Source organism: Pelmatolapia mariae, linkage group LG4 (genome assembly GCF_036321145.2).
Source record: "Pelmatolapia mariae isolate MD_Pm_ZW linkage group LG4, Pm_UMD_F_2, whole genome shotgun sequence".
Lineage (NCBI taxonomy): Eukaryota > Metazoa > Chordata > Actinopteri > Cichliformes > Cichlidae > Pelmatolapia > Pelmatolapia mariae.
In genome coordinates this window covers 26919062-26932262 of record NC_086230.1, presented here as the reverse complement: position 1 = coordinate 26932262, position 13201 = coordinate 26919062, and the positions used below count along the sequence as shown (strand labels likewise).

The window sequence follows — 13201 nt, the reverse complement described above, 5'->3', positions numbered from 1 at the left end:
CTCACACGCAGGCTTCGGTACTAAACTATTTAAGGGAGTTCTCGGTCAACTAATGTAGACAACAGTGCACGAGGCATAGGTGGACTTTTCTTTCTAACAGGCCTTAACAGGACTTATCACCTCATTTTCAAAAGGAACTTGAAGACAACTTAAGGAGAAGGGGGCCATGAGGATAAACTTTCTTTTTTCATTGCCCACCCTGTCCTCGGGTGTGAGGCGGATTTTGTAAACCTGAGAATTAATGTAGATTGCCCTAGAGGCCCTAGACTTGGTTTGATTAGGGCCTTTTTGTTATTGTAATTCAAAGTGACCATCTTTTGTCACTTTGCTTGTGGATACGCTGATTTCCTGGAGGAAACAGTTTGCATAAATCAGTCCCCCTGGATTACTTGTGGAGATTAGTGATGGGGAATGCGGCTGGTGGGGGATTGGAGCATGAACCGGCCGAAGGCCGAGAGGCCAGAAACTCAGTCAGTGCAGCTTCAGCAATGAATGACTCTGCACCAACCTTGCAAAAAAAGCAGCCTCCTCAACCCAAACTTCCCATGCCACCAGAGAAGGAGCTGGAGGAGCGCTTCAACACGGTTCTGGTGAGTGAGAGCATGACACGCCATGCACCCTTACTGGATATGAAATCATGCAGATTTTGCACAAAGTTTTGGTTTGTATATGTAAGGGCGATTGCGCAAGTAAGTAAGTGATTAAGAGGATCACAAAAAACACATATCAAAACAGCTTTCATTTTACATTGTTACATTGTTAAAGTAATAACCCAAGTTTGAAAGTGACTGGTCTTTCACTCTTTGGAAATTTACTTTGCTCTAATATAGACTCCAATATGTACTTTACTTCATTTCTTATACTCTCTAGGTATATCTATAATATATATATAAAGCTATTTGTCAAGTGAGAAGAAAGAGCTGAACGTTACAAAGACCGTTAGACCCTCAGTCAGAGTCTAATGGTCTGTCATTTTGTCCAGTCAAATTTGCACAATATCATCAGTTACTTAAAATTTCACTTTAATGATAAAAACAATGACAATCCTGTCAACAAGTTGCCAAATTCTTCACGGTTTGGTTAGAAAAATTCAAGCCAGAAACTGCTTGATAAATGCATGCACAACAGCAGGCTGAAATGGGAAGTTGAGCAATGCATTTACATGACGGAGGCCACAGGACCGGAAAGGAACTGTTTCACCATTCTTTCAACAGTCTCACAACAAGTTAGTAAAGATAAAACTTCAAGTATTACGATCTTTTAGATTATATGTTGCGCAAAATATCAAACCATGATGCTTAGACTATCTTAATCCTGGTTTATTCTTTACCTTTTTTTAATGAAAAAATAGAGTTAACTATAAGATTTTTGTTTTGTTGTTTTCTTTAGTAATGCTAAGAAAAAAATACAGATCTACAAAAGTGAAACAAAGACACTATATTGTAAACAGTCATGTTAATCTGACATATCTTAGCCAGTAACATATATGAGTTAAGAGTTTTACTTTTTCAAGGCTCAAGTTCTCCAGATTTTTACATCTAAATAGTTCAGTTTGTCCTACAATGTTCTCATTTTTAATTTTCTATAATGTCTGGCATTGTGGTTTATGTGGTAGATGATTTACAGCATTAAGTGTCCAGATATACATTTTAACCACACTCATTAAAACCACTAGTCTGGAAGTGGGCACATCTACTTAAAGCCACCGAAGATTCTTTGACCTGTCAACCCCTGAGGTTGTCTTGCCGCTGAACATCTGGATGTTGGTATCAAATCCTTTGAGACCCATGAGTTGTAGGGTGTGGCTTCCATGAGTCTGGCTTATACCACAGAGGAAAGCACCTGCCTGCTATTATCAATAATATTATGCCACAAAGTTTAGGATGGTACTTTAACATAGGCTTTCCCAACAAAACATTAAATTACAAAAGCAGGATCAGTGTTATTCAGTGCAGTTGTAAACAGGTTTTAACCTTTCAAGCAAATATTTAGCATACATACAAATTTAGTGTATATAAAAAATAATGATTTTGTGTTTTTATAGAAGGTGGGGAGTAATTAGAAAGTTATTTTTTATATAGTAAAAAACAAACACTTTACACAACAAACATAAATCCATGCAACTATTCCAACTAAAACTATTCGTCTTTTCTCAAAAATGACATTGATTGGATCAGCATACCATGACTATTCTAAAGACAAGTCAAAATTCACACCATGTCTCCTTCATATGACAAACCTTGAATGGAAACATCATTATAATTTCATTCAAGATAATACCGTTTATAGCCAGGGTTAACAGTTCATCAATATCTACACAAAATGTGCTCTCCGGAAAATGACAACACCCTCTCAAGTGTCTTCCTTCTTCAGTAAAATACTTGTCACTTGTCAAACCTCAGACTAGAGATTATATGGTTGACCTCACCAACAAGGAAACAAGAAGTGAACCTTCTTTTTTTTTTTTTGCATTACTGAAAAATGTGAGTACTTTTTATTTTTGAGCAACTAAATCAGAAGCTATAAACTTCATAATGCGAGGCACTCACATTACCATTTTTTTTAAGTACCACAAAACCACAGTAAGACCTCTCCCTTACATCAGCCAAGGAAGGAGCCTCATCTCCTCGAGCACCAATGCATCAGATCATTTCCGTTTTCACTCCTCCCTTTTTAAAGAAAAAAAAAAGTGAACAGAAGATGTCAAACCGCTGCTCGAATGTACACAAAACTAGATTCAAAAGCCACACCCAACATCAACTGAAATTATTAAAACTTGCTGTAAATGGTCACACTTTTGATCAGCTTCATGAAAAATAGTACCAGTGCAGTACCAGCTGCAATAATGTGAGAGAGGACTGTGAAAAAATATCTTTAGGCAAGACATAAATAATTACAGGGAATTAGTGATCAAAGAAAGCAAGTTAATTTTGTGAGTGAAGCCTTTTTCCTTGACGCAGGGGCATAATTTCAAGGGGGTCAGGGGGGTTATGACCCCCCCAATAATCAGACCCAACCAATATAAATAGGCTGTTAATTTTCTTTACTCATTTCAGTTATTACCAGCAAAATAATTGCATGTTTAATCATCTGGGAATTTACCCAGATTTATTTATTTATTTAGACAGAGATCTTGACCCCCCCAATGTTCAGCACAAAGTTACACCAATGCCTTGATGTATCTTATTCCTTTTAATTTGACCTTTTTTTAAAAAAAAAAATAAAAATAAAACAAACAAAAAAAAACTCCTCTCATTCAGTTTCTGTGAATGGGGAAATAACCTTTACACATCACATGTCCCTGTAGGTTTGATAACTCAGTGTGAAACTGTCCCTTTTGGACAGTAATATGCCAACTCAAAAGTCAACCTACACTGGAATCATGGAGGTGGAGGATACTTGGTCTGTATAACGGTCTTTATGAAGTTCAGAAAATAACAGAAATATTACGTGCAGTTTATGACCGAAAAAGATATTTTACTAAAGCTGAAACAGACTGCACAGATAATGTCTAAACATGGGTCATATTATTTAAAAAGTCAATAAAAGTGTTGCTGAAGCTTGAGTACACACTGAGAGCGTGTAACACATCGGTACCTATTGGCAACGATCAATGCATACATGTAAACACTGAGTCATCTGCTACCAGTAGGTAGTTACCGCCTTTCAGTTTTATGCTGAAAGTGCATCTGAGGTATTGTTGTTTTGCATATTGTTACATGAGCAGGAAATACAAAGAAATGATAGCATATAGTATAATATCTTTCTGCTAAATATCAGTGGAGATGGAGTTGATTTTTTTTGTACTCCAAATACATTTTCATGTAAATTCTAAAACCCATTTTATATTTTTACATCTGTCTTCTTTCAGAGTTCCATGAACTTGCCTCCAGATAAACTCCAGCTGTTGAGTCAATACGACAATGAAAAGAAATGGGAATTAGTCTGTGATCAGGTGAGAGCTTTTATTTGTTTTTTATGAGTAACATATGCCATCAAAATGGACACGATTCTTGCAGCGTTGGCTCCACTGGGGGCAGAGTTGATATAAAGTGCGCAAATACCCGAAGGGGAGAGTCTTAAGTGGTGGTTGCAAACCTTGCAACATAGTTTCTGTGGTGGCAACTGATAGAGGCGTCGGCATGGAAACAGAGAGCGGTTTGTGCTCGTTGTATTTACTAGAATAACTTCAAATGCAGCTTGCTGGTAAAATATGGTTCTGGATCAGTCATTATTTGGGGTCGCTGCTTAAATTAATTTTACTTCAACATGTGCTGACTCTATCCTCTGTAAAATATTCTCCCACAGGAGCGTTTCCAGGTGAAGAGCCCCCCATCCACTTACCTGACCAAGATCAAAAGCCTCTACCAGGATCAAGGAGGGGTGTCTCGTAGGGTCAGTAGAAAGCATTTTTGTTCTTTCAAATGTATCATCTCCATATGCGTGCATCATGTACCTGCATCAGTGACTTTAACCTCTTCTGCTTTTTTAGTTGAAGAAAAGGATCCAAGATGCCACCCAGGTCCTTAAAAATTTGGAGATATCCCTTCGGACCAATCACATTGGGTGAGCCTGTTTGTTTCATGAGCCTCTGTTTGGTTTATCAGTGTTTAAGGTGTAATCTGTTTTATTTTGGTTTTTGGTGCGCCACAAGTATGTTTTCCAGATTTTTATAGCAGTTTCATGCAATCCAACCTGAAAATCTTTATCAATCATTAATGCTAAAAGATGATTCAAGGTGAACTTTAGCGAAACTGCAAACTGTCTGTGCACTTTACCTACATAAACCATTTAGCTGTTTTAGTTTCACTTGATATTTTTCAACTGGTGATCAACACCTTTGCTGAAGTGGTTCTTTACCGCACCAACAGTTATATATAGTTTATATACAACCTTTTACAGAAACAGTACTTAAAGCTTCAATGTATTGTTACATTTGTACATAAAGTGGAAATGTTGGTAAAACCAGTGCAGAAATAGTCTGGGTTTTTTTAGCCCTTTGACTTTGTTGCATTTTTTTTCCTTCATAGTGCAACTTGTCAAAAAAAAAAAAAGTAAGATTGCAAAAGAAAATCACCTGACTGTGCTGGATTCCATATTTAGAGTAGGACTGTGTTCTGTTTTCTTTCTAAAGTTACAATCTTTGGCTATAAATCCAGTCTGGGCACAGAATCTATTACATATGGTCACTCCTCATGATTTACTTTTCTTTTTGAAGATGGGCCCAGGAGTTTCTCAATGAACAGAATAAAGGTTTGGATGTTCTGGTGGAATACCTGTCCTACGCACAAAGTGACAGCTCGTGAGTACTAAGCAGACATGAATGCTATTTTAGAATCTGACTGAGTTTCGAAACTTAATTATTCTATTATAGATTATGTTAAAAGATGTCTATTTTTACACGTTTAAGGTTTGAGGTTGAGGCTATAGAAAATGGTGGCAGCCTGTCAGACAGAGGAAAATCAGCAGAAAGGTCAATGGAAGACTTGACCAAGAGCTCCAGCAGCCATCAGTCACATGGCATGACCAGAGCGGCTCGTGCACTGACTGTAAGGTAAGAAACTCGAGACTTGAAAGGTTACTGAGGTAACCTTCAGAGATGGTTTCAGAGATGTCGCACAGTTCAAATGCCTTTGAATGAAGAATGAACTTTAAACATAAGCAGCTCTACACACTGTCAAAAAATAGACTCATGCAAAGCAGAAGTGGTGTGAAAACTCCACGAACTTCTGCGGTACTGATAAGTACCACAGTGGTTTCCACTGCTGTGAGAACTGTGACATGCTACACCTCTCTTTCTTTTAAGAAGTTGCTGATGTATAAATATTTAGGATTGAATTTGAGGAAATCTGTAATCCAAGAAATAGAAATACTCTCAAATAAAGTGACAGCTCTAACTGATATATAAGTTAGAGCTTATAAGATTATAACTCTAAAATATGAAACATAGGTTTAGGTTTAGTAACTTAATCGAAACAGTGCTACAGCACAGCCTCCTTTTAAAAAAGATAACCATTGACATTCTCATGCTCTCATTCATTCAGATCCCCTCACATGGTCATCTAACTGTTTGTTAGTAAAGTTAGTTCGTCTTTTATCCTTTATCTTCATTCCATGTTGTGCTATATAGCATCTGTCAAACACAGTTACTGTCCAAAACCCTAGAAGTCAAAGCTACAAGTATCTCACTGCATCGACTTCAAATCATTTGCGCATACAGGAGATCCTCTTCCTTCAAACATGTATTCCAACATGTATTACTGCTTCACAGAATAAGCACCACTCTGGTAAACAAGATGCATAAGAAGTCCCACATAAACAACCAGAGAGATGATGTACATGTGTGCATAATGTGCCTGCGAGCCATCATGAACTATCAGGTAAAGCTTTAGCACACAGTCTAATAAAGTCACTTAATTCCTATGCTGTCTTTAAAATGGATTATCACAGTATATGACATGTTTTCTGGGTTACTTAAAAAACCCAGTTCTTGTTTCTAGCACATTTGATCACATTTACTCTGGAGTGAACAGCTGTTTATATATCTTCCGTCTGCTTTTAGTCTGGTTTTAATTTGGTGATGACTCACCCACGCTGCGTGAATGAGATCACCCTCAGTCTCAACAGCAGGAATCCCAGGTGAGCGCATTTGTCTGTGAGATAAAGTGTGTTAACTGTCTGCATCCACATCTCACCCATCCTCCTCTGTCGTGGCAGGACCAAAGCTCTTGTTTTGGAACTGCTGGCTGCCGTGTGTCTCGTCCGAGGAGGACACGACATCATTCTCTCTGCCTTTGACAACTTTAAAGAGGTGAAATTATTTTTTTTTCTGTCAATTTCCTCATATTGCAAGAGCCTTATTTGACTTTGACTGTTCAGTCATCTAATTATTTCAGACTTCCCCTCTTTCATTGCTCATCTTATGAGTAACAGTCTACTGCTCACATGCACTATGGTCGCAATTTTAGCACATGTCTAGAAGTCATGCATGTTTATGTTTAAGACTGAACTCACGTACCATACTTAGGTGCAGAATATACTGTCAGTATTAATGTTCTCTGAGGTGGGCTAACACATTTAAAATCTGTTTATTTTTAATCCTCCCATATTCACAATAATAAAAATACATATTTAGCAAGCTTTTATTTTATTTGTTTCAGGTGAGCAAAGAAAAGAACCGCTTTGAGAAGCTCATGGAGTACTTCGTCAATGATGACAACAACATTGACTTCATGGTAGGTACCACGGCCACTGGATGCAGCTTCACCAAGAGATCGTGTGCATGAACGACATTTAACTCTCATTGTTTCTACCCAAAGGTTGCCTGCATGCAGTTCATAAACATTGTGGTCCATTCAGTGGAGAACATGAACTTCCGTGTCCATCTACAATATGAGTTCACTCACCTTGGATTAGACAAGTATCTAGAGGTGTGTGTATATTTTGTTTAAAGTCCCTCATATGACCAGAAAAGCTACAGCTAATAGAAATGTATCTTTTGACACTGTATCTAAATTTCTCTAATCAACTTTTAAAATGGGCTGTGTTATTTCCAGATAAACAGATTCAGCATCATGAGATTTTCTTAACTGGTGATTCTACATTGGTTTTAGGATTGATAGAGAGAATAGTTGTCTATCTGTGTTAGTCTGAAGTACAATAAGTGTTAAATGGAAGCACAGATGCTGACCTAGTTAACAGTTTGGTAGATAACTATTAAGTGATAATGATATACAGCGATTATATTTTTAGGTTCACAAGAGGTCAATCACTTGACATCTTGTTAAGTTATTAACAAAGCCAAACAACTTTCATGACAGATGCCATGTACTCTCTCTTTACAAGCTAACACCGCATGGAAAATATTAGCATTAACTGCTTTAATTTTACCAGACTAGAAGAAGCAGTGCCAGTTCAGCAGTCAGAGTGATAATTTATTCCTTTGCACTCCAAGAGCTGTCCCCAGCAGTAGAAAGCTTGTCAGATGTTTTCTCTTGTTTTGCCGATTTTATCATTTATTTTCTTTGCAACTAGACATAGTTTCTTTTCGGAACTTCATGCTGGTGATGATAAGGGTGCATGAATCATTGTTTGCCATCCAGTTCACTTTTACAATCTGCTTCTTTGTTGGCGTTTCCACACCCCCCCATGTTAACTGGAGGTGACACTGACTTGCTACACCATCTTGTGGTACAAAGGGGTATTAGTGAAAGCATGCACCAGGCCTATGGAAGTTTAACTTATGTGCACTGTGTTGGAGAAAGAATTCATAGGGGGTTTCTTTGCTTTTAATTTATAATGTCTCTTTCTAACAACTTCAAGCCTATAGTGAGAAAGAAAAATACTTTAATGTAGCACTTAAATATTCACCTTTCTGATAAATTTACAACTTCAAGTATCCAGATGTTCAATTCTAATGCCCACTTTCTTCCTCTTTTACTCAGCTGTTGCCTCTTCATCCTGAATGACTCTAATTATACTTTTACTCTACTTTTTTGTCACACACTCACTTCCTCACTTCACAGTTAAGGGAAATGTATTCCAAATGACGTAGCGTTTCTATGAGTAAAAAAAACAAACAAAGTATAATTAGTGCTAATATTAAGATAAATGGCATAGTGACATTTTGTTTTCTGCCATTAAGATATTAAATTTAGCCTTAAAACCTCATGTTTCATTCTCATAAATTACATTTTTTTTTAATTAAAATAGAATCATGTTCTGTGATATTTTGTAAGTGATAATTTATTCCTATGATGTACCAATAGTGTGTATCTTTGTGTATTAGACTCTGAAGCTAACAGAGAGCGAGAAGCTGCAGGTCCAGATCCAGGCCTACTTGGACAATGTGTTAGATGTGGGAGCTCTGCTGGAGGATGCTGAGAACAGAGGAGGGGTGCTGGAGCATGTGGACGAATTACAGGAGCACAATGTTCAGGTTGGCATAGAAGAATCTGAGTGAATAAACAGAGGCAATGTTGTTGCACATTACGTGAAATCATGCTGAAGCAGTGTTGCTTGTGTGGTGTTGCAGCTGAGCGCACGGCTTCAGGAGATTGAGAACCAGACAGCAGAGAAAATAACTGAACTGGAGACTCAGCTCATGCAGGCCACAAAGGAGGCTGAGCTGTTCAAAGTAAGTGCTGCCTTCGAGTTAGCCAAGGAACATATGTAATCGTTACACAGATTTGTTCAAATAAGGTTAAAAGCATGTAAAAAAAAATAAGGACTTGCTGAATAAATGTCGAAATTACTTTTTTTTGCCATGGTATGAGCATAACCCTGAGCATGGTAACGCCAGGTGGTCTACCCCTTTATTTCAAACTACAATATCAACTTAATAACAGCTACAGGAGAAAATGACAAAATGTATGAAATAGTGATCATTTTTTATTTAACAGCAGTATATGGCTGATACTTTAATTTGCCCAGTAGTTATGACTGGAAAAACTAAATCCCATCATTGAATTTGGATTTAGAATAAATCAAAAGAAAATATGATGGCATAAAACCATATAGCAAACTGTCTTTTGTTTAAGTTTTTGTCACCACTTTTTAAGGTTTAATCCAAAAGTATTCAACTAACTTGACCATGCTACAACTCTGCGCACTTGTCCCTTGTAGGAAAGCCTGCGAGAGTCATGCTCCCAGGTTAGCACTTTGCAGCAGAGAGAAAGAGAGCGTGAGCTGGACAGGGAGAGGGAGAAGGACAGGGAGCGGCTGGGTATCACTGGCCCTCAGGGACCTTCAGAGCTAGAGCAGAAGATCCAGGAGCTGCAGGACAAAGGGCTAATCCGAGTGGGACGCACAGCCTCAGGAAGTCTGGACGTCCAAGTCATGCCTGTCACAGTCGTTGAATACATTCAAAGCCCAGCCCCAGCCAACCAAGCCAGCGCTCCAGCCTCCCCGTCATCTAGCATCCCTTCACCACCGCCACCGCCTCCTCTTCCAGGTGGCTCAGAGCAGACTGTCTCTCCACCTCCACCACCTCCATCTCTACCAGGAGGTCCTGCACCACCACCACCCCCTCCTCCTCCTCCTCCTCCACCTCTTTCTGGCTCTGCAGCTGCCCCCCCGCCTCCACCTCCTCTCCCTGGCACTGGTCCCCCACCTCCTCCTCCACCCCCTGGAGCTGGCCCCCCACCCCCACCTCCCCCACCTGGTGGTGGACCACCACCGCCTCCTGGAGCACCATCTGCAGACTCTGGTGAGGAGAATGATGAATACCCCCTCCCCCCAAAACAGAAACATGCTGAAAGAAAAGTGTTTACCATTCCTATTGTTTTTCTATTTTCTCAGGGGCTAAGAGCAGGAAGCCTATTCAGACCAAGTCCAGGATGCCTCTGTTAAACTGGCAGGCATTAAAACCAAACCAAGTGACAGGCACAGTCTTCAACGAGCTAGATGATGAGCAAGTCTTGGGGGTAAGAACATGCTTTCTGCATTTTTTACATACAGCAGAAATTATATCCTGAAAGAAAATGAAATTCTAATGTGAGCACACTCCCTGGCTCTTTTTTTGTCTACCACAGGAGTTGAATATGGAAATGTTTGAGGAACATTTCAAAACTAGGGCCCAGGGTAACCCAGCTGACCTGTCCAAGGTTAAGAAGAAGATGGTCTCAAAAGCCCCCACCAAGACATCTTTGATTGATGGCAATAAAGCCAAAAATCTGGCCATCACTCTACGCAAGGGGGGAATGAGCCCGGCCAATATCTGCACGGCCATAGAAATGTACGTGCTTACTTTTGTATTACTGACCTTCAGCAGATGTTTTTGCCATAATGGCATATTCTGTTCCTTCCTTCACCCTGCCTCTTACACTGTTTATTGCCTACACTAACTCTAACCCTCGTTTGTACAGGTATGACCAGCAATCTTTGTCCATAGACTTCCTGGAACTGCTCGAACCATTCATACCATCAGATTTTGAGATGAAGCTTCTCGCTAACTATGAGAAAGATGGCCGTCCACTGGATGAGCTGACCGACGAAGACCAATTTATTTTACGCTTTGGGAAGATTCCTCGTCTCAACCAGCGAATAAACACTCTGACTTTCATGGGCAACTTTCCAGACAGCGTCAAACGGCTGCAGCCGGTCAGTCTGTTAAATGCTTTGTAACTTGGGCTGAAAGGGATTATAAACACATACTGATTCTTTTTTTTTTTAAACTCCATCCACAGCAACTGAACTCCATCATTTCTGCATCCATGTCTCTCAAGTCTTCAACCAAACTAAAAAAGATCCTAGAGGTAAGTAAAACAGTATGAATGCTAATGAGGCATCTAACTGTAAGATTTGGTTCTCTTAACCCATTTATTTCCTTTCAGATTGTTCTTGCATTCGGTAACTACATGAACAGCAGTAAAAGAGGTGCAGCCTTTGGTTTCAGACTGCAGAGTCTGGATCTTGTAAGTACTGTTTTTTTTATTTTGTTTTGTTTGCTTTTCAATTTATGGAAGCTCAATGACATTTTTCACCATCTTCATATTTCAGCTGTTGGAGACCAAATCTACTGACCGCTCACAGACGCTACTTCATTTCATCACCAATATTATCCAGGAAAAATACCCAGACCTGGTCAACTTCCACACTGAGCTACACTTTGTAGACAAGGCAGGCCTTGGTACATGCACACACTCAGGCTGACCAATCAACCTTCTATTTAATTTGAAAAAAAAAAAAAGTTTAAAAATTTTAAACTCACTTGTGCTTCTTTGCCAGTCTCTCTTGACAGCATTCTTCAAGATATCCGCTCTCTAGAGCGAGGAATGGAGATGACCAAAAAGGAGTTCCTGGTGCAGGATGACAGCCCCGTGTTGAAGGAATTCATTAAAACAAATAGCGAACAGTTGGACACTTTAATCAAAGATGGCAAGACAGCACAGGTTTGTCTGAAATTCTTATCAAGCTCTCAACTCTAAATAATGTCTCATCATATTCTGAAACATATTCATCTACTGTTCTGCGTGCAGGAGGCTTACGGCTCTGTGGTGGAGTACTTTGGAGAGAATCCTAAAACCACGCAGCCCTCAATGTTTTTCCCCATGTTTGGGCGCTTCATAAAGGCCTATAAAGTGAGTTTCTGTGGTAGCTTTCTGATATTTGTCCTTTATAACTGGTGAGCTATATTTTAATCCTCTGTCCCTTGTCTGAATGCAGACAGCACAGCAAGAGATTGAACAGAAGAAGAAAATGGAGAGCGAGAGCCGTGAGGTTAAAGAGTCACCATCTCCAAACAAGGCTGGATCACAAAAGGTAAGAAACTATACATACCGCTAGTGTGTAGTCATCTGTAGGTTTTTTTTTAAAAAGCCTATATTAAATAAAATAGTCTAAAACATGTCATTCAGAAATGCACTTCAAAATATTCTTTAACTTTGTGATTTCTAAAGGGCCCAATGATGCCTAAGATGCCCCAGATGGACCTGATTGCAGAGCTGAAGAAGAGGCAGGTGAAACCGCCAGTACGCGAGGGGAAGGACGGTGCACTGGAGGACATCATCACAGGTACAGTAACATGCTTCTTGCTTGAGAATCATTTTTAGTTTGTCTGCTGCAGTATTTGATGTTTAAATGAAGGGGAAATTCCACCCTCACGTTTATGCATGTCTGTCTTTGTTTTTCATTAGATCTGAGGAACTCACCATACAGGCGGGCAGACGGTCGTCGGCCAGCCCAGCGCCAGGACACTTAAGCCAGTTTTTTCTTTTCTTTACAAATTTCCTTTTGTTAAACAATTGTAACTGGAATTACTCATTAAAATTCAAGCAGAAGACAAGTTTTAAACATTCTGTATATACAATTTTGTTACAATTAGCCATATGGCAGTGTGTATTAACGACATATTAGTGTCATTTTGCTCTGTAAATATAAAGTTGGAAATATTTTAATAATAAACAGTCCATAAACTTTAATTGAAATGTTACAAAACATAACCATTTAAGTATTTCTAATGGCTTTGTATTAAACTTGTATTACTGGTACACTGTTACCCATTCAGTAATAAAAATACTTTGTTTTTAAAATAAACCATTTTTTAACCATTGTGACCATAGTCTCAGAGGTCTGTGATTACTGGTCATATAATGCAATATTTGATATTAGGTTGAGCAGGCAAGCCATATGCCACAGGACCATTGCAGAGGCTTTGGTCTGAACCCACTCAGGGGCATTTGCTGCCTGTCTTTCCTTTCTC

The 13201-nt window shown here is 39.1% G+C and overlaps 1 protein-coding gene across 1 annotated transcript; it reads left to right on the top strand.

Annotated features, from left to right (window-relative positions):
* fmnl1a (formin-like 1a) lies at positions 1–13026 on the top strand. Its single transcript, XM_063470778.1, has 25 exons — positions 1–590; positions 3872–3955; positions 4309–4395; positions 4493–4566; positions 5219–5302; positions 5411–5554; positions 6272–6380; positions 6563–6639; positions 6718–6811; positions 7161–7235; positions 7320–7430; positions 8789–8938; positions 9035–9136; positions 9625–10207; positions 10300–10424; positions 10533–10735; positions 10866–11100; positions 11187–11255; positions 11334–11414; positions 11500–11629; positions 11728–11891; positions 11979–12080; positions 12166–12261; positions 12399–12513; positions 12636–13026. Exons 1-25 carry the CDS (start codon positions 405–407, stop codon positions 12698–12700), a joined length of 3345 nt encoding a protein of 1114 aa, XP_063326848.1. The 5' UTR covers positions 1–404; the 3' UTR covers positions 12701–13026.
* Positions 13027–13201: the final 175 nt, after the last annotated feature.